This window comes from Rhopilema esculentum, chromosome 19 (assembly GCF_057945365.1).
Source record: "Rhopilema esculentum isolate cy_ngs chromosome 19, ASM5794536v1, whole genome shotgun sequence".
Classification (NCBI taxonomy): Eukaryota; Metazoa; Cnidaria; class Scyphozoa; order Rhizostomeae; family Rhizostomatidae; genus Rhopilema; species Rhopilema esculentum.
Window position 1 is genome coordinate 340,474 of NC_142833.1, and position 22,756 is coordinate 363,229.

At 37.3% G+C, this 22,756-nt stretch overlaps 1 protein-coding gene across 2 annotated transcripts in view; it reads right to left on the reverse strand.

Moving 5' to 3' along the window:
* The window catches only part of LOC135688458 (endothelin-converting enzyme 2), a 38,704-nt gene extending 16,627 nt beyond the window's left edge, over positions 1-22,077 (reverse strand). The window contains exon 1 of one of the 2 annotated variants that reach the window (XM_065205315.2): positions 21,553-22,077. In XM_065205315.2, coding sequence (XP_065061387.2) covers positions 21,553-21,874 — 322 coding nt within the window. In that variant the 5' untranslated portion in view covers positions 21,875-22,077. Of the gene's footprint in view, positions 1-3,411; positions 5,197-21,552 lie in introns of those variants that run through there. The other variant, XM_065205316.2, reaches the window with a different exon arrangement.
* Between the last annotated feature and the right edge of the window lie 679 nt (positions 22,078-22,756).

Genomic DNA, 22,756 nt, shown 5'->3' on the forward strand with positions numbered 1-22,756 from the left:
TAGCCAGGATCTCACTGGCAGACAATGAGTTTGTCTCGTAAATGATTCTTGTTAATCTACTAATACTTTAAAACGAGCATTCGATTCGCTGATTATGATTTCTTCTTTTAAACACCGTCAAGAATGCAAATGTTCGCATAAAAAAGAATTCTATAGTCCTACAGCCTAGAGATGTTAGAACAAACCCCTATACACATGACGGATCACATGCATGTTCAGTCCAACATCTACCCACCTTCTCCTTTTAAAGTTGGAGCGTACAATGAATCCTTGCAAAGAAAAACCAAGCCAGGGCTTTGTAATACTATGGTAATATTGTGATGTAACAACCTTTAATGGACAGATAATGCTTCTCCTGAAAAGTTGCAAAGGAATGAAAAAGCCTCTCACCTAAGTTGAAACAGGTCTCCTCGCTAAATAGTTTAAATTCTTGAATATCAATTCTTAGTTTGATTTGTAACTTTTTTATATCTTTAGGTATAAATCTTATCCCCTCTTCTAAAAAAGGTGTTTAAGTTATACTTCCAAAATGATTGATGTGGTTGCTTGAAAGTCAGTTGAATATATCAAATAAATGAATGATTGAATGATTGAATGAATGAATGAATGAATGAATGAATCAATGAATGAATGAATGAATGAACGAATGATTGAATGAATGAATGAATGAATCAATGAATCAATGAATGAATCAATGAATGAATCAATGAATCAATGAATGAATCAATGAATCAATGAATCAATGAATGAATCAATGAATCAACCAATTAATTAGTGAGTTAATTCATTCATTAATGAAATAAAGGCTACACTTTGTGCCAAATTTAGCCTTTGTTTACACTTGTGCCTTTGTTTTTCATAATGGGAGCTTTATGTGAATTGATATTAAACAGCAAGTTTCATTTTAATTAATTATTTTTAAATAACATAAATAGCAAGTTTCGATGTAGGCAACTGATAGCTTTTCTTGTTCCATGTGGTAGAACTGGCGGATTTTTTAATTGCACTACTACGCCAATTCTGGTCATTTCCTGATTACAAAAGGCGCAAACATATGCTGACATTGGTAAAAACAGTTTTGAGGACGATTGGTAATCTAAAGATTTAATTATCTTAAAGTATTGATTATCTTTCTACAAAGACAGTTTTCTTCCTTTACATAAAAATTCACACAAATATTTCATACAAGGTATACATTTAAAATGAAAAAGATCCCGAACTCGCGAAATATGACGACAACAAATGATTCGCCTAAAGAAATAGCAAAAAAGAAGCAGAGTAGTATTGTGAAATCTGGCGTTGTTTGATCTAAAGTGATAAGCTACTCATTGAAAACACATGTTACGCAGAGAGAAGTCTCTTAAAAAGGACCATATGCGCTGAGACCGATATCTACTGATAGCCTACTGGAAGAAGAAGCATACAGACTCTTCTAGCCAGCATGGTGCGAGGAGGACAGTTAATTATTTAGAACCTGTGTGTAAAAAGCAGCAATCAAAGACATAATTTATAAAACATGTACGAAGATAATCGGAGAACATTCAACCCTTGCTGATATCGATTTTGCCTTAGTTGATGATTAGATCTGATCTTATCTAATGCTGGCTGCAAAATAAGACAATAACAGATTCACGCGAGAGCTGAATGGTAATTTCGTTGTTAACAATGTACCTTCTCAAGGAAGTTCCCTCAGTTTTAGTGTGAGGCCAAGCTTTTTATTGAAAGCTACCAAAAACATAAATGCACCAGAATTTAAGATGCCTATGATTTATTTCATTGTTTGCAACGTGATATGCGAAAACGATGGAACATGAACGCATTATCATGTGAACTGACACAAAAAAACTTACACTGAAACAAAAAGCAAAAGAAGACGCGCTGGAAGCAGGGCTGGGTCAACAAAAAAACACCACTTAGAATTAGTCGTTTACAGAAACAGTTTTCTGGCAATTCGTCCGATTTTCTATAAAGCACCAAAATAACTGTTATAAACTGAATATAGACTCTAAATATTTTCAAATTTCTGGTTCTGAAAATGCCATGAAAATAGAGCTCTAAACCAACGTTCATTCGTAGGGCAGGGAAATTGTTTGAAATGATGCTAATTGATTTACTTCGGCTGTTCGATTTCTCCGCTTTCTCGTTCGCGTGGGAAATCTGTAGGATTTGTCAGACATGATGAAAACAAGGCAACATTCTAGTTGAACAGTGTGCAGGCTCTCTTTCTACACGTTCGAAACCATGTAAACAAGATTTCCGTATTGTACGGTGGTTGAATCCGCAATTTGCGTATAACGGATCAATTACATTTAGGCAAATCTAGAAACCACCCGATGGTAAAAAGGATCAAATGAAGTATGTGATTGGAATGTGCTTGAATTGAATCATTTCTGTATGAGAAACCACTCGGTAAACCTCTAACAGCCCGTTTCTGAACATTTAGAGATACTTCTAAGAATCAACATCAGTCAACTAAAAATTGTTTCTTATTTGTTTGTTATCTTTTTTTTAAAACTTTCTGAGAAACCTTACACATATCATTATTCAGAGTTTGCGAATCATCACATCAGTCTTACCACACACCACTATCTTTAAAAAGTAAAGAATTTTCAAAAAGGATACTTGTTTCTTCGAAAATTCCAAATTAACCTCCAAATTTCCCTATTTTGTAATTTGAGAGACTCAATTTGTAAGTATCACTGTCGAAAATCATGAAATTTTACTATTAAATATACAGTCATTATATACCATATTGCCATATGTTGCAAATTGTGTTTCTCGTAAGATTATGCAATGCTTAAGTAGCGTGGGGATGGGTCGGTGGTCAGGGTCCTGGACTAAAGATCCAAGGGTCAGAGTTGGAGTCCCTACTATGACCAGGCTCACTTGGAGTAGCCAAGGAGTATGGCCAGCTCTATATAATTCCGGGCATGAGTATCAAGAAATTTTGTCACATCGAGAGGAAGACCACTGCGCGATAGTCTCACGAAAGTGTCCTAAAACTACACTCGGAAGCTAGGTAGACTACTATTTTTAACAAAGCAAAATGCCACACTTGATACAAGGTAGAAAAGGTAAAACTTAAAGATTTAGAAATGTGCATTTGGCAGCGATGAGAAATAAGATTGAATCACATAGATAACATTGCAGGAATTACAATAAAATATTTAAGAGGTGACATCCAATTGAACTTTAAACGCCGAAGATTGCTGAATAAACTCACATGTCAATCACTGCAAAGGTATCTTTTGAGCGAAAAAGAAATAATTCTCGTTCGTATTCCTTCAATTATAAATTGCAATGTATTATCAATCATTGCTATACGATGCAAAAAAATTGATCTCACCACGAGTACCATGCAAAATTATCGCTAAACAAAATTAACGCTGAAAATGGAATAATTGATCTCACCAGCAGCTACTTGGACACAATTTGATTGCAGACACTCTTTCTTCCTAGAAGATTGTTGTTCCTTAACCGCATACAGAACAATAAACGCAACTGCAACTCCAGTACTTACTAGGGCCAGTGTGTACAAACAGCGAATTCTCCTAATCTGGCGTGATATAGTATGATGGATTCTTATAGTCGAGTACTGCTGATTCCTTGCACTCTTTCCCATAATTTCAAACTTAGATATATCCCTGTATTGCAAGCTGGAAATATCACAAAAGCACCCTAGCACATCTGCAATGTTCTGCTCCTCTCAGGTGCTTGAATCAGTATGTGCAACCTGCAATTTTTCTCGGCTGTCGATAATTTGAATATCACAATTCCAGATGTATTCCAGTCAGGCAAAATCGATATAGCCTAAAACTTTACACAAAGGAGTTGTCAACAATCTTTAGACAAATGGCATCTTCCTAACAGTCGAAGAAGTATGTTGCTTATCAGGTATTTTCATGGGATTTCAGCTCTTTGAATAGGCTATGCCTGCTGCAATCATACCATTCGTAAGTACTGGTATAAAGCTAAACCAGAGTGATAGAAGCAAACCGATTTCCGACCGCAAACTGAAGTACCGCTATAGGCAACCAATGATTAGCCTTTCCTAACGTTCTGTATTTGTTGAGCGCGCGATGCCAATATCGTTCAGGACTTTGGAAATAAAACCTTGAGATATTGCGTCAATAGGAAGTACATATATAGTGGACAAGATTTTTGCTCAGATTTTCAAAGCTTTCTCAGCGCCGTATTTTCAATAGCAAACAAAATTACGATAACTGCCCATCACATCTCAATGACATGCCCTTATCGCAAATAATTTCAATGTTTTCCACGTTTTTTCCAGGGTTTCCGTGCTGCAGGCGTTTTACGTCTCTCGCGCCAGTTTCCTCAACTTCAACAAAAATCCCCATTGGTGGGCAACGACTATTTTCTCTTTTCACACGTTATCATAACCATGCAATTAGTTTGCTTTCGTTGCTAAATTACATATATGCAAGCAAATAGTCATTATGTTTCTGTTTGTTTGTGAGTCTTCTGCAAACATGAAGAATCATCTTAGAATGGCACGTGTACACAAATTTATACACCACCTTCTTTTAACTTTGCACAGGAAGCTAAATTTTCCCTAGATACTTCCCCTTACGCTTGAAAATAAAAAACATCCCCAACATGCACTCCAGCCTCGTGGAGTATGTTTACGAGATGCTAAGCCAGCACCCTGAAATATCAACCTGGCACCATTTATTGGTTTAAGATGCTTGGAATGTTGTTTTGCCTGACGCTTCGGAAATATTTCGCTAAGCCATTTAACCATATTCTATACAATACACGACTGAGGTTTCGCTACCCTGTGAGATATAAATTAATTTATTTGATAAACCGAAACGATTCGTTTTTGTGAATGTTTGCTGAATGACGCTGCACCTTTCCTGTTGATCTAAGATTCTTCTCTGCATGCCACCATTTTTTATTGAGGTCGATCAGATTTAACCCAAATGATATAAAATATGTCTATTCTTAATTAAAGGAAATTTTCAACATAGTAACAGAACAAATTTATTAATTTATTGTGTTACTCTGATACTCTTTCTTGAAGACAAGCCAGTTTTCGTATGTCGCTAAAATCATTTTAAGCATCTAGCATTTCTGCTTTAGACGATCAACTCAAAAACCAAAAGTAGATTGGCGGCAACAAAGCTGTAACACTCTACTAGTCTTGCCTGTAGTTAATATGCAAAAGTAGCAAAATTCTGTTATAAAACATTGCTGGTCGAAAGGAAAATAAACTAAAACCGGAAATTTCAGCAGAACACTGTGGGTTCACACCAGGGGAAGGCAGAAGAAAACAAACCCTAAACAAGAAAAAGACCTGTATTATACAGGCTGTATCTCTGCTTTATTGATTATACAGGAGCATTTGACACGATAATACATGACATTTCATGGAAAAACATGCGAGACATGGAGATTCCCATCTCCATCTGCTCAATGATTGTTCAAAAATGATGCGAAAAGCGCTACATGAGCTTGACGGAAAAGTTAAAGTTGCATGTCTCAAAATTACAAACTTGAAATATGCGAACAATATTGTTCTAATAGCCACAAGCATTACAGAACTTCAAGATCTTGTGAACAGGGTAAATAATGAGAGCGAACGCAAGGGACGTTTGCTAAATGCAAGGAGGACGAAGGTCATGAAAATCATGTCATGAAAATGGGAAGAACTAGTAATGCAGGTAACCATTCTAGCCATTCTTACATCTCAGTCAACAACGAACCAGTCGAAAGGTCAATGAACTCATCCAACTTGGTGCGACCTTTACGAATAATAACGACGATACCATAGAAATCAGGAGAAGAATTGGCATTGCAAAACGTGCAGCCATTGCCTGCAAGTATAGGAGCATCCCTTTAAAAGCAAAAAAAAGATAATATCCCTATGATGATAATGCTGGGTCCTCAAGTCATCAGATAAAAAAGGTTGAAAAGTTTCAAATTATGCACCAGTTGGGCAGAAAAGAACACGAACGTGTGTTGATGTGTTGCAAACGATTAACTGTGAAGCCGAAACCTGAATGCTGAACATGATCTATGCTCGCAAGCAGATTTTATTCGGTCATAAGACATGACAGCCTCGAAAAACCTCTCCTCCCTGGTATTGTTCACGGCAAGCGAGGTAGCGGAAGACCAGAACACGACTGAACAATCATTTGAAAGAAATTTGCGGTTTGAAACTGCTGAAGAATGTCAGAAAATTGGAACAATTGCAAAAAGCTTGTGAAGAGGCCCACGACCAGAGACCGCGAAAACGGGAGGGGGGGCACGGGGGCTTAAGCCACACCCCAATAATTTCCAAAATGTACTTAAAACTAAACCAAAATTGCAGTGTTCTTGGTTTTTAGCATGTTTAGTGTTAAGCTCCCCAAAAAACGTTCTAGCCCCCTTAATTAGTAAGACGTTCCACGGCCTTTGACCACGGCCAATCAATATCTTGATTGTATTGTACAGTATTGTACTATATTGTATTGTATTGTATTGTATTGTATTGTATTGTATTGTATTGTATTGTATTGTATTGTACTGTATTGTATTGTATTGTACTGTATTTAATGTATTGTGTTGAATAGTATCGTATCATATCGTATCGTATCTTATCGCATTGATGAAACTTGAATAGGAAATTCCAACTCATTTTTTATTTTGATTTAGAAAACATTGTTACTTAGTAGTAAATTAGCGGTAGCGTGGGACGGTAGCGGGCCCAATATAAATTTTTATAAATTTTGCTCTTATTCTTGCGTAATAAAGCTATCAAAACTCTTTTTGCCAAAAGAACATTCTTGCCTCTATGCAGATTTTCATTTTCCATCCTTCTTTGTTCTTAAAAACTTATAACAGTCTTGATTTACGAGAGGAAGCTGCAGGAAAGCCTGAATTCCCTTTTTCAAAAACAATGGTGAAAGGCATTCAAAACCAAACATGTGGTAGAATCGAATGGATTTTTTTATAAATTTCCAACGAATCGCAAATTTTGCGATTACTGGCATAAATGTCGAAAATGAAAGATATTTAACATGAGTGCATTGCTGTATCTCCTTCTGTCCTTAATCTGTACAATCTCTGCCTAGATAGGACAGTCCTTAAAGGACTTATACCACCTAATTTGGCGCCAAATTTTTTATCTTGAAACTTGTAAATGGTAGCTATCTTAACGTGTCTGCAAAATATTGCCACAATCTGAGGTTTTATAAGACCTCCAAACTTTTGGCGAGAAACGTATCATGTGAAACGTATGACGTAGAACTTGACAATCTTAGACAAGTTGCTGAAAGCAGAGCATTGAAAGGAGAGATTTGAGGATTTGGGATCATTTGGGAACCTAGAAAATGTTTAACTGTATAAATCGATTTTGAATAGAACATGCGATTCTGCTATCGGGCAGCATTTACTGAAAAGCCCAGATTGTACAAAAAACTATAATGGCGAAATGTTTCGGATTATTTGTAAAGCCCGATCTTCTTTCCATCTGGCACTTCGTTTCCACCTTAGAACTCCACTGTTAACATTCTCAATAGGCAAGCGGCACTGATTGGGGAACCTCAACAGTCATGTGCTCGCGTTTCTGATTGGCCTATTTCGTTCCACAACTGGGTATTAATATTTTCTAGCGCAGAGTTTTCGATCTATGTTTTGACGTTTTAAACTCTGAAGAGTGTCAGAGTATTATTATTATTATTATTATTATTATTATTATTATTATTATTATTATTATTATGGTCAATTTCTTCTGGTTTGCTATTTTTAGATCAAACACCGAGTCACTACCAGTGACCTAGGGTGAGTGAAATTGGAGTAATTTAAGAGCATTGTTATACTGCATATATTTAAAAATTGTGTGTATAAAAATAAAGTCATTATCATAAAAAGAAATATATCTTTAAAAGAATTGTTCAAATAGAAAGCGTTCTTCTCAGTATGTGTGCAGTGCTGTTCAGGACTATTTTTGGACCTTGTTAAGGGATGGATCACCTGGAATTTGCTTTACATAATTAGCAGTTCCTTTCTTTATCATACCTAGGGCACCTACTACTACTGGAATGGTCTTTGTTCTGAGGTGCCACATCTTTCCAATTTCAATCTCCAGGTCTTTATATTTGGAGAGTTTCTCAAACACTTTTGCAGAAACATTCTTATCTGACGGCACACTCATATCTATGAGTAGGCAGGTGTTTTTGGTCTTATCTCTGACAATAATGTCTGGACGGTTTGCCTGTATAGTGCGGTCAGTTTGGACTGAAAAGTCCCAGAGAATGGTGACATTTTTCCCTTCAGTAACTGGTTTTGGATGGTGCTCGTACCAGTTACTCTTGGTTTCTAAGAAGAAGTGGTTCAGGATTTTCCAGTGGAGGTATTGACCAATCCTATCATGGCGATTTTGTATTCAATTGGTGTCAGTACAGAACAACTTGAGGCAAGGTGGTCAATCGTTTCTACCTTTCCCTCACAGAATCTACATTTTTCATTTGCTCCATTGTGCAACACATTGGCTTGATAATTCCTCGTGAAGAGACTTTGGTCTTGGGCGATTATTATTATCATTATTATTATTATTATGCATCAAAGGAGATGTCGAGTCATTAGCGGTTTCCAAAGTGACGACACTTTCGAACAGGTATCAGAGGAAACCCTAGACAATGAGATTGTATTGGCCGATATCTCTTTGAATGAATATTTTGAACTGAAACCTGGCGTTTGTCTTCCAAGGTCAAACGAAGAATGGACTGTCGCTAACGAATACTTCAAATACTTTTTTACAATCAACCCCATGGACCTGTCCTCAATTGATCAATCCATACAGTCAATGAATCAAGCAATTTATAATTATTTCAGAGATACTTGCGGATTTGTCGAAGAAGTAAATGAAGAACTTGCTGCAAAATATCAAGACCATGCTACCAAAAAATTGAAAAAAGAACTACAGTTATTGAAAAGAAACGGCGCACCTGTCATTGAAATTAAATACGTTTCACGGCTCTTACGACAACGACTTAACTCATCTGCTTCTACCGTAGTTAAAAACATCTCAAATCACGATAACTTCATTTCAAAGAGTTTTTGGGGATACGTCAAACGCGTTCTCCAAACAAGCTCGACTCTGCTGCCATCCTTTTCCAAAGATCAATGCTCTCAGTATTTCTTTAAAATGTTTTCTTCTCTGTTGCCATGCAAAAACTTTTCTATTCCTTCATGGATTCCATCTCTTAGGGAGCCTGACCACCCTTTTCCTTTGGAGCCTCCTTCTTATGAAAAGATCACATCAGTAATTCGGCGTATGAAATCTTCAGCCACTCCATGTCCCCGTGACAAAATTTCCATCATTGTTTTTAAACGATGTCCATATTTACGCTCTTTGATAACAAATATCATTCATAATATCTGGCTCTCTGGAAAAGTTCCTTTAGAGTGGAAAAAGGCATGCACTATCCTAATTCACAAAAAGGGTAGCAATGACGATCCAGCAAACTTCAGGCCAATCACTCTTGAGCCAGTGCCTTTGAAAATCTTCACATCATGCCTGCGTGACAGTCTATTTAATTTTCTTAAAGTTAATGGTCTCATTGAGCACGAAATACAAAAAGGCTTCACCTCGAATATTTCAGGGACCTTAGAGCATACTGCCATGATGGCTCAGGTCATAAACAAAGCTCGTATCAAGCAACGTTCACTAGTTGTCACTCTTCTCGATCTTAAAAATGCATTTGGAGAAGTACATCATAATTTGATACCCACTGTACTATCTTACCATCATATTCCTGACAACATACAACTTCTTATCTCTAGCCTTTACACCGATTTTAAAACCTCTATCATCACAAGCCACTATAATACTCCTGCTATTCCAGTCCGTCGCGGTGTTCTTCAAGGCGACTGCCTCAGTCCTCTACTATTTAATCTATGCTTCAACACATTCATACAGTACATAAAAGCTGAAAAATACAAACAGTTAGGTTTCTCCCCACATGATCAGAACGACCGTATGTTTCAACCAGTCCATTGGTTTCAATTCGCAGACGATGCTGCCGTTATCACCAGCAATGAGAAAGAAAACCAACTTCTACTGAATTGTTTCACTCGCTGGTGCCAATGGGCTAACATGATCATACGTGTCGATAAATGCATCACTTTTGGAATAAAGAAATTTTCCACACGTTCTCTCCAGTATCAACCTAAGCTTTTCATAAACAACGAATCTATCCCACCTGTCTCGAATGGAAATTCTTTTAAGTACCTCGGTCGTCATTTTGACTTTGAAATGACAAACCAAGAACATAAATCTGATCTTTTATCATCACTGTCCAACATGCTCAAACAAATTGATTCCCAGCCTCTACATGCAAAAAATAAGTTGCTTCTTTATCACAACTTTGTTCTTTCTAAAATCTCTTGGAACCTTACTGTAGCAGATCTTTCAAAGACGTGGGTTGTCGAGAATCTTGACAACCTTGTATCCAAATACATCCGCCAGTGGCTCGACCTCCCAATAAGTGCTACCTTGAGTAGCATTATTCTTTCTAAAAACCAGTTTGGACTCAGCCTAACTTTACCATCCGCCAAATTCCTACAGTGTCAAACTATTTTACGCAACGCATTGAAATCTTCACCAAACGATAACATTCGCTCTTTATGGAAAAATACCAGCAGTAGCACAAATATACAATATGATATATATAGGAACACGAAAGAAGCATTAAAGGCTGTCCAGCAAGAACATAAAGATCGTCTGCAAAACATTCTAACTTCCCAAGGATCTTTATTGTCACATCTTTTTAACCAGGATCTTCCACAAATAAACAAACTTTGGTCCAAGGTGCAAAGTAGCATGCCTCAGAATATTTTCAATTTCACCATAAGGTACCTGAACAATACCCTTGCTACACAGAAAAACTTGAAAAAGTGGAACTTGAGCCAGACTTCTGATTGTTCTTTCTGTTTTCTGCCAGAAACCCTCCTTCACGTTGTTGCTGGCTGCAAAACATACTTGGAACAAGGCCGATACACCTGGCGTCATAACTCTATCTTAAACTTTCTAGCTACGTCTCTTAAAGCTGTTAATGAATCTACCATCTACGCTGATATACCTGGCTATCTTTCACCATCAATTATAACTGGAGAAAACCTTCGCCCAGATCTTCTCTTGAAGACTAACAACAATTACCTATACATCTTGGAGCTTACTGTTGGTTTTGAATCCAATCTTGACACAAATGCAACAAGAAAACACAGCAAGTATGCTCCTCTCCTATCTGACTTACAGCGAAAGTTCAAATGTGTCTCTTTTGTGAATCTTTCTATGAGCTCTCTTGGCATCTTTGGCAATTCCTGCATCTCTTTCTTCAAAATGTGTGACTCTCTCTCCATCGATCAACAACAAAAACGGTATCTCATCTCTAAACTTTCCAAAATTGCCATTCGTACTACGTACTACATATTTTGTTGCAAAAATAAACCATGGACAAATCCGGAATTACATCCGTTTTAATTTTGGTTGTTTTATTCTTCTCAGTTTTTTCTTTTACCTTACGATTGTTATAGTTTTTTCTTGTAAAACCAGGCTAGCCAATTGCAAATTACCTTGTAATAGTGAGATTTGTAATTGTAGTTTAAGTTGAATTGAAAATGAAATGTTTCCATTATTATTATTATTATTAAGTTCAAAAAAGTAAACTTTGTTAATCTATCTATCAGCTGTCTCGGTATCTTTGGTAACTCCTGTGATTCTTTCATCGATATGTGTGATGAACTAAAACTTGACTACCAACACCGTAATTTTATAATTAAAAAACTGTCAGCAATAATTATACGCACATCCTATTATATATTCTGTATGCGCAATAAGACTTGGACAAACCCTGAACTGCTCTCCTTCTAAAGATTCTTTGCACTCATATGATTTATTTAAATGTTATAACTTTTGTAAAATTAGTAAACTTGTCACCAGGCTAGCCGATGGTAACTACCTGTAAAGTGAGGTTACTGTTGTAAGTAGAAGAATATAAAATAAAAAATGTTTTCATTATTATTATTGTTGTTGTTGTTGTTGCTATTACTATTATTATTACTATTATTATACACATGGCGCCATAACTCTGCATTGAACTTCCTAGCACAATCTTTAAAAGCTATACCTAATTGCTCTCTTTACGCAGACCTTTCAGGTTATCTCTCACCCTCTATCATAACAGGAGACTCTTTCCGTCCTGATCTCCTTCTAGTCACTTCTGACCATCGACTATTCATACTCGAGCTTACAGTAGGATACGAAACTAACTTGGATGTTAATGCTAACCGCAAAAGAGAGAAATACTCGAATCTCATTCACAGCCTAAGCTCAGCCTATTCTTCTATCATGTTTGTTAATCTTTCTATCAGTTCCCTAGGTATCTTTGGTCTCTCTTGCTCCTCTTTCATCGACATGTGCAACGCTCTAGATATCAGCGAGAATCATCTCCGCTTCATGATCTCCAAACTATCCAACTTAACTATCCGTACTACCTATTTCATTTTCTGCCGCAGAAATAAATCTTCGAATAATCCTGAACTTCTTCAATTCTAACGATCTCGGCTACTGACGACTTCTAAAACAAACAATGACGAACACACTTTTTCCTTCTTTTTTTTGTTAATTTCTTTTGTTTGTGCTTGTAATAGTCTTTTTCTTTGTAAACCCAGGCTAGCCAATTGCAAATTACCTTTGTAATAGTGAAATTTGTAATTGTAGTTTTAATTAAATTGAAAATGAAAAGTTTCCATTATTATTATTATTATTATTATAAGTGGACATTAAGCCAGCCTTCTGACTGTTCTTTCTGTTTTCTGCCAGAAACCCTCCTTCACGTTGTTGCTGGCTGCAAAACATATCTGGAACAAGGCCGATACACCTGGCGACATAACTCTATCCTAAACTTTCTGGCTACGTCATTAAAAGCTGTCAACGAATCTACCATCTACGCTGATATACCTGGCTTTCTTTCACCATCAATCATAACTGGAGAAAACCTTCGCCCTGATCTTCTCTTGAGGACTAACAACAATTACCTCTACATTTTAGAGCTAACTGTTGGCTTCGAATCCAATCTTAACACAAATGCTACAAGAAAACACAGCAAGTATGCTCCTCTTTTATCTGACTTACAGCGAAAGTTCAAATGTGTCTCTTTTGTGAATCTTTCTATGAGCTCTCTTGGCATCTTTGGCAATTCCTGCATCTCTTTCTTCAAAATGTGTGACTCTCTCTCCATCGATCAACAACAAAAACGGTATCTCATCTCTAAACTTTCCAACATTGCCATTCGTACTACGTACTACATATTTTGTTGCAAAAATAAACCATGGACAAATCCGAGAATTACATCCGTTTTAATTTTGGTTGTTTTATTTTTCTCAGTTTTTCCTTTTACCTTACGATTGTTATAGTTTTTTCTTGTAAAACCAGGCTAGCCAATTGCAAATTACCTTGTAATAGTGAGATTTGTAATTGTAGTTTAAGTTGAATTGAAAATGAAATGTTTCCATTATTATTATTATTATTATTATGGCTAATTAAGTGATTCACAGACACCTAGATGTTAATTGGTCCGGATAATATAGGAGGGAGCAGTCAGCAACAAGCTGACAAAGGTCCCATTCTGTCATCTCAAGTTTACATAGACAATGTCTGTCTCAAAATCCTGGCTGTTCCTAGCAGTGCTGTCTTTTGTATCACCTGTAACTATACATCAATTCCGATCTTTTCCATGTGCTCTTCAAAACAATATAATATACACCCTAATGCCCCAATCACAACAGGGATGACTGTCACCTTCTTCATATTCCACAGATTTCCGATTTGCTCCTTTAATGGTTGATATTTCTCAATTTTTTCTTGTTCTTTACCTTTTACCCTATTATCACCAGGAATGGCAATATCGATTATCTTCGCATCCTTTTTTTCCTTGTCAACGACAACAATGTCTGGCCTTCTAGCTTCAACAACCCTATCACATTGAATCATAAAATCCCACAGTAGCTTAAACTTGTGATTCTCTAAAACTCCTTCAGGTTTCTGTTCATACCATTTTGTGGCTCTTTCAAATCCGCACTTTTCCGCTAACAACCAATGAATATACCTTGCCACATTGTCGTGTCGTCTTTTATATTCTGTCTGTGCCAGTTTAGCACATTCGTTCACCAGATGACTAACTGTTTCTCCCTTGTCACCGCACATTCTACATAAAGGCGTATCACTTGTTTTATCAATGTAGTGCTTGGTATAATTGGTGCGCAGCGCCTGCTCCTGTGCACTACATACTAATGCTTCAGTGCACCCTTTCAGATCTCCGTTCCTTAACCATGACCAGCTTTTCAGCTTTATTATTATTGTTATTATTATTATTATTGTTATTATTATTGTTATTATTATTATTATTATTATTACTATTATTACTATTGATCATTATGGTCGTTGAGCTTTGGCGCACAGATGCCATCGTGCACGGCTCTCGTTTTATAGCTATTTAACTGCCTGGATACTTACATCAACGGATTCAAATACTACTTATTTTTTATTGTGTCAACAAAGTATCTTTTTTTGAATATGTTTCGTTCGTTCGTGCTTTGGATATTGCTGTTTTTCGCAATTTGTTCGTTCTGCGGTAAAGAATTTCAGGCCTTAGGCCGCCATACTTGGAGGTGCAAGCGACGGTTGGACAACAATGACAGTGGCCCGTCGGGATCAATTAACATTCCATTTATTGAAATAGAAAATGAAAGCGCGTCTGTCATCAACGAAAGAATTGTCAAATGCTCCTGTGGTAAAGAATGCAAGGGGATGAAAGGATTGAAAATGCATCAAAGGAGATGTCGAGTCATTAGCGGTTTCCAAAGTGACGACACTTTCGAACAGGTATCAGAGGAAACCCTAGACAATGAGATTGTATTGGCCGATATCTCTTTGAATGAATATTTTGAACTGAAACCTGGCGTTTGTCTTCCAAGGTCAAACGAAGAATGGACTGTCGCTAACGAATACTTCAAATACTTTTTTACAATCAACCCCATGGACCTGTCCTCAATTGATCAATCCATACAGTCAATGAATCAAGCAATTTATAATTATTTCAGAGATACTTGCGGATTTGTCGAAGAAGTAAATGAAGAACTTGCTGCAAAATATCAAGACCATGCTACCAAAAAATTGAAAAAAGAACTACAGTTATTGAAAAGAAACGGCGCACCTGTCATTGAAATTAAATACGTTTCACGGCTCTTACGTCAACGACTTAACTCATCTGCTTCTACAGTAGTTAAAAACATCTCAAATCACGATAACTTCATTTCAAAGAGTTTTTGGGGATACGTCAAACGCGTTCTCCAAACAAGCTCGACTCTGCTGCCATCCTTTTCCAAAGATCAATGCTCTCAGTATTTCTTTAAAATGTTTTCTTCTCTGTTGCCATGCAAAAACTTTTCTATTCCTTCATGGATTCCATCTCTTAGGGAGCCTGGCCACCCTTTTCCTTTGGAGCCTCCTTCTTATGAAAAGATCACATCAGTAATTCGGCGTATGAAATCTTCAGCCACTCCATGTCCCCGTGACAAAATTTCCATCATTGTTTTTAAACGATGTCCATATTTACGCTCTTTGATAACAAATATCATTCATAATATCTGGCTCTCTGGAAAAGTTCCTTTAGAGTGGAAAAAGGCATGCACTATCCTAATTCACAAAAAGGGTAGCAATGACGATCCAGCAAACTTCAGGCCAATCACTCTTGAGCCAGTGCCTTTGAAAATCTTCACATCATGCCTGCGTGACAGTCTATTTAATTTTCTTAAAGTTAATGGTCTCATTGAGCACGAAATACAAAAAGGCTTCACCTCGAATATTTCAGGGACCTTAGAGCATACTGCCATGATGGCTCAGGTCATAAACAAAGCTCGTATCAAGCAACGTTCACTAGTTGTCACTCTTCTCGATCTTAAAAATGCATTTGGAGAAGTACATCATAATTTGATACCCACTGTACTATCTTACCATCATATCCCTGACAACATACAACTTCTTATCTCTAGCCTTTACACCGATTTTAAAACCTCTATCATCACAAGCCACTATAATACTCCTGCTATTCCAGTCCGTCGCGGTGTTCTTCAAGGCGACTGCCTCAGTCCTCTACTATTTAATCTATGCTTCAACACATTCATACAGTACATAAAAGCTGAAAAATACAAACAGTTAGGTTTCTCCCCACATGATCAGAACGACCGTATGTTTCAACCAGTCCATTGGTTTCAATTCGCAGACGATGCTGCCGTTATCACCAGCAATGAGAAAGAAAACCAACTTCTACTGAATTGTTTCACTCGCTGGTGCCAATGGGCTAACATGATCATACGTGTCGATAAATGCATCACTTTTGGAATAAAGAAATTTTCCACACGTTCTCTTCAGTATCAACCTAAGCTTTTCATAAACAACGAATCTATCCCACCTGTCTCGAATGGAAATTCTTTTAAGTACCTCGGTCGTCATTTTGACTTTGAAATGACAAACCAAGAACATAAATCTGATCTTTTATCATCACTGTCCAACATGCTCAAACAAATTGATTCCCAGCCTCTACATGCAAAAAATAAGTTGCTTCTTTATCACAACTTTGTTCTTTCTAAAATCTCTTGGAACCTTACTGTAGCAGATCTTTCAAAGACGTGGGTTGTCGAGAATCTTGACAACCTTGTATCCAAATACATCCGCCAGTGGCTCGACCTCCCAATAAGTGCTACCTTGAGTAGCATTATTCTTTCTAAAAACCAGTTTGGACTCAGCCTAACTTTACCATCCGCCAAATTCCTACAGTGTCAAACTATTTTACGCAACGCATTGAAATCTTCACCAAACGATAACATTCGCTCTTTATGGAAAAATACCAGCAGTAGCACAAATATACAATATGATATATATAGGAACACGAAAGAAGCATTAAAGGCTGTCCAGCAAGAACATAAAGATCGTCTGCAAAACATTCTAACTTCCCAAGGATCTTTATTGTCACATCTTTTTAACCAGGATCTTCCACAAATAAACAAACTTTGGTCCAAGGTGCAAAGTAGCATGCCTCAGAATATTTTCAATTTCACCATAAGGTACCTGAACAATACCCTTGCTACACAGAAAAACTTGAAAAAGTGGAACTTGAGCCAGACTTCTGATTGTTCTTTCTGTTTTCTGCCAGAAACACTCCTTCACGTTGTTGCTGGCTGCAAAACATACTTGGAACAAGGCCGATACACCTGGCGTCATAACTCTATCTTAAACTTTCTAGCTACGTCTCTTAAAGCTGTTAATGAATCTACCATCTACGCTGATATACCTGGCTATCTTTCACCATCAATCATAACTGGAGAAAACCTTCGCCCAGATCTTCTCTTGAAGACTAACAACAATTACCTATACATCTTAGAGCTTACTGTTGGTTTTGAATCCAATCTTGACACAAATGCAACAAGAAAACACAGCAAGTATGCTCCTCTCCTATCTGACTTACAGCGAAAGTTCAAATGTGTCTCTTTTGTGAATCTTTCTATGAGCTCTCTTGGCATCTTTGGCAATTCCTGCATCTCCTTCTTCAAAATGTGTGACTCTCTCTCCATCGATCAACAACAAAAACGGTATCTCATCTCTAAACTTTCCAACATTGCCATCCGTACTACGTACTACATATTTTGTTGCAAAAATAAACCATGGACAAATCCGGAATTACATCCGTTTTAATTTTGGTTGTTTTATTTTTCTCAGTTTTTCCTTTTACCTTACGATTGTTATAGTTTTTTCTTGTAAAACCAGGCTAGCCAATTGCAAATTACCTTGTAATAGTGAGATTTGTAATTGTAGTTTAAGTTGAATTGAAAATGAAATGTTTCCATTAGAGGAAAGATGACATGAAATGTGTATTCCAGATTTTTGGGAGGCGTGGCGACATTTCGTGGCATCTTATTAATGGCTTTCTGGCGAAGGGGCTCTTGGAAATCTTTTATTTCGATTCTTTTATCAAAACGAGCTAACTGTTTGGTAAATAGCATTCAATTCGTTCAAAGTAAAGAAATCTTTGTTAGTTACTCTATGCGTTTGTAGCGTAGTCTCCGCTTGTCAATTTCTATGCCACTAGGTCACGTGATACTTTTGCGTCCAAGGCCCCTCAAAAAAAATTTTTATCGAAAAACTTTGATATGGTTAATTTTTACCTATTTTCCGCCGAATTCGTCAATAAAATGACAGGGTAAAATGAGTGGCATAATTCCTTAAAGTGGGGCAGATTTTCTATGTCGCCTGATGGAGGCTCCACTCAAGGGGAGTTTTTACTTGGCTGTATTAGGATCGAGAAAGCGAGGTCAGCCAAGAATAAATTGGATGAATGACATATAAAGATGGACAGGCATAAAGATTAGGGACTGCATTTGGCTGCTGAAGATCGTGACAACTGGAAGAAGGTAGTAAATTCATCAAAGTGACCCAACGGTCCTGAGACTAAGGATATGAATTGACTTGACTTGACTTGACCTGACCTGACTTGACTTGACTTGTATTAGGATGATGCCTGAAAGCTTAACGCGGATCCCCATCAAGGAAAAGGAGGGAGAGGCTAACAAGGGAGGGATTGTTGATTTGAAAGAAGAAAGGATATATATTGCAATAATATCTCGCATTAATGTAAAGCTGAAGGGTTTTTATGTATAAAAGTTGAATATGAATATGAATATATGAAAGGCTTTCGACCGGATTTTATCAAGAATACAAAATGATGATTTCTGATCGCCACGCCACCCCATTTATTAAAGCAGAATTCCAAAGAAGGACAAATTAGAAATGAAAAAGTTGTCGAGGGAGAGCTAGGGAGAGAAACCCAAGTTTTAGAGATGCATGTGGTTAGCAATAGGAGAAATATTAGGATTTCCAATTAAGGTTGAAAGGTGAAGAAAGGATTAGCTGTGGAATACAATGTATTCAAGTAAGTACCAGAAACTGTACAATGTGATGCAGGTTGTAAGTGCTATTTATTATCTTGCAAAATAATACCGAAATTTTACAAATCTACCAAACGTTGTGTTTTGAGTAGAATAGTTCTTCTTTTGATAAAGGCTATATTTGAAAACTCTTATGTTCATGTCTTATATCGTCAAACCATGTTGACCAAAACGATAAAATGACAAATTCATACAAAATTATTGTAGATATCAAGAAGACATCATTAACAGACCTCGTTTATTTTGGTAGTAGTTTCTTTATGAGCATTTAATTAATTACTACCAAAAGTACGAATTTGTTGCGGTAATTCAATAAAACGCCATAGGTAATACCTCAGATGGCAAAAATCATCAAATTGAGGGGCCAAATTCAAGAATGTACGGTAGCAGTGGGGGCTTATTCGAGGGGGGCTTATTCGAAGGTGGGGCTTATTGACAATTTGTAGTTCTAGGATGGGGACTTGTTCGAGGGGGGTTTCGAGGGGGATTTTCGAGAGGGGAGGGCAATTCGAGGATTTACGATATAATCTTTGATGCCACAACTATGATATCATATTTCAGAGAAAAAGTGGGATGGGGGCTACAGATCACCCAGCCCTTCTGGCTCAGCGTCAGGGGCGAAACTGCTGGGGGGGTATGGAGGGAGGTGCTGGAGGGGCCCCCCCAATCTTCAAGAAAGCCGATTTTGTCGGGCAAATTTATGGCTGCCGGTATATCGGTCGGGCAAATCTTGAAATTTTCTTTAGGTCGCACATTAATTGCTACTCTTTGCCCTAGCATGGTTTTTGAATTTATGGTCTTTCCCCCATTATTTTGTCAATTTCCGCCCATTTGGGAAAACCAAACAGAAACGAGGCAAGCAACAGCAACATGTATACATTTCTGTTTTTCGTCCACTGATCAGCGCTTTCGTCTCGAGCTCGACGTGCACATGTTTATCTCGCCTCGAGATGCGGAAGTAGAGTCTGAAGTATAGATCGACAGCTAAAGTATAGACGGAAAGTAAAGTGTGTTTGATGCAAAAAGGAAATGAACACAGGGCATACCCCCCTCAACACTTTTTTGCAAAACAATACAGTTTTTTTCAAATTTCTTTGTCAAAGATTGCTAAATCTTCCCCTGATCCGCCCCGCTTCCATCCTTCGTCGGAGCCCATGGAAGACTGATAATTTTTGAAGCATCATAAATCAAAGCATGAAGGATTTGCCATCTCGGAATCAGTTCAGTTCAGTTTTCATATTTTAATTTTCATATTCAGGAATACGTTGTAGAAAAAAATCAAGCAACATTTTCTTATTAAACTTTCACCATACATTCATAAGGAGTTATGCCCCAAAATTAAATAAAGGTTTAACATTTACGGTCTGAAAGTACTGCACCCTTGCCAAAAAAATGGCCGTACAGCCGCCAAAATTTTGGGTTAAAAAAATTCAAATTACCGTAACAAGTAGCAGAAAGTTTTAATCAGTTCAAGCGGGAAATAATATACAATTTATCAAGGATTTGTATAATTAAGATATGAATTGCCAAAAACTTTCGAGATTCTTCTATTTCTGAACAATATCAATGATTATGAAAACACGAAAATTGAGCTTTGATGATAAGTGTACCTGTAAAATATTTCCAATAAAAAAGCTTTTCTTGAAGGATTTTGCTATGATGAATTCAGAGATACTTACTTTGTGCTTGGCTGTCTAAAAATGTTTAAATTCCTTACGGAACTACCGAAAACTGAAAATCAAACTCAGAAAATGCAACTGAAGCTCTTCTTTATTGAAACATTGTAGTCTGCTTAGCTGTTTCTAAATTCCGAAATTTCCAAGCTGTTTTTTGTTGTTGCACTGTGATAAAATTGAGACCCTACTTCAATCTCTTTTTAAATTGCTTTCCTTCTAGCTAGGAGATTTAGAAAGTGAAGACTATTTATCTTTTATAGAAAAGACAGGTCTTACAAATGCTTGCTTTTCGGAAAAAAATGTTTATAGCCAACACCAGAAAAACTAGAGGGATATTTTTTGACCTTGAAAAATAGCCTCTGAAGGCCTAACATACTTAGTGACCCTCTCTCGTGGTCCCCGATGATTTCAGCCCTTGAGACAATGTGACCTAAAATTGATGTTCAGGCATGACACACCCTTCCATCAAGTATGACACGCCCTTTCGTCGGGCATCGAAGCTTCATACCCCCCTAATGAACTGCTCAGCGTGCCTGAATTATATTGCAAAATGGTAAAAAACCGATCTTCCTAGCGTTCAAATTTGAGATTTAAATATTTTAGTTACAGTTTTGGCAGTCCTTAGAATGCCGTAATTCTCTATTTCTGTGGCCTCGTACGTGCAAAGTCGCCGAGAGTTTGGGAATTAATATTTCGAAGAATGCAATTATAACCTGGTAAGAAAAATAATCTCAAAATAGGAAAGTTGGCGATGACCAGCACTTTGATAATAAAGATCATGCTCGAGAGTTCGTGAACTGATGGACCCTGTGACAAACAGAATATTGTCACACAATTACAAAACGGAAGTACAACAAAGGCAACTTACTTGCAGCAACCTGGATAGTGCTTGGTCGAAGATCTGGTTCTGGTGCTTTTGTTACGGGATTTGTTGTTACAGGATTTCTTGTTACAGGATTTCTGGTTACAGGCGATTTCGTTGTCATGGTGCCGCCCTTTTGCTTTACTGATGCAGTTTCTTCTTCGAGGTTCTTAAGATTCTTTCGCTCAGTTGCATACAGCCCAATGAACAAAACGGCTAAAACTGCCAGTACAACGGCAATAGCAACCAGAAACTTCACCTTCCCCGAAGATTGGCCGAACTTGACGGGCTCCTCGATGACCAGCTCTTCTTTAGACTGGCCAATCATTGTTGCCAAGCTTTTTTAGCTTCTCAGATATGTGACCGTTCACCAAGGGACTAGCTGCTCTTCTCGGACAGGACAGTACTTCCCTCTATCAAGCCACTGGTGAGTTGGGCCCTGCACATGTCTAAATTATCTTGACAGGGGGTTGTGCGTGAGCATGTCATCGTTGCAATCTGCGAATGTTGTCAATTGTTAATCTTTTCATCATACTCTTTGTGGCACGATATCAACTTCTAAAAAGCCAAAATAATTGCAGAATAGAGAATAGGCGATATCGTCAAGCCTTGAATAAGCCGCCGGGGCATATTTGCAAAAATGAATTTTTGGATGGGGGCTTATTCGAGGGGGTCTTTTTCGAGGGGGGGGGGGGGTCGTATTTCAAAGTTTAGTATTTTTCTCAAAGATCGACATAAAACGACATAATTTTCTCAATGAAATAAATTGAAAAATTACAAAAGTCTTGAGAATTTGAGATGAAAATGAGCATTTTGAGCTTCTAATTACAACAACTGAAATCATTAAAAGAGTTGCAAATTGCTGTGTGAAGATCTAACAAACATTATAATTTTCTACCATCACAAAATTCGTTTTTTTGCTTTTTGGTCTCCTGGCAAAGAAAGTAATACTGTATAGCAATTGTCCTCTGGAGGCTTTCTTAAGTAAGATAATATTCTGCAATGGGGGCATATTCGAGGGGGGGGGCTTATTTACAAAAATGATTTTTTAGGTGGGGCTTATCCTTACTTGAGCGTAGGAAATTATTCCAGGAACAAGTGGTACAGGTATTTTTAATAAGAAACACAAGTCCGGTGCTGGTAAGCAGTTTCTTAAATTTTCTGGCCATTCTGCTATCAAAAGTTTCTTACGTGTTTCTTAAATTCTTAT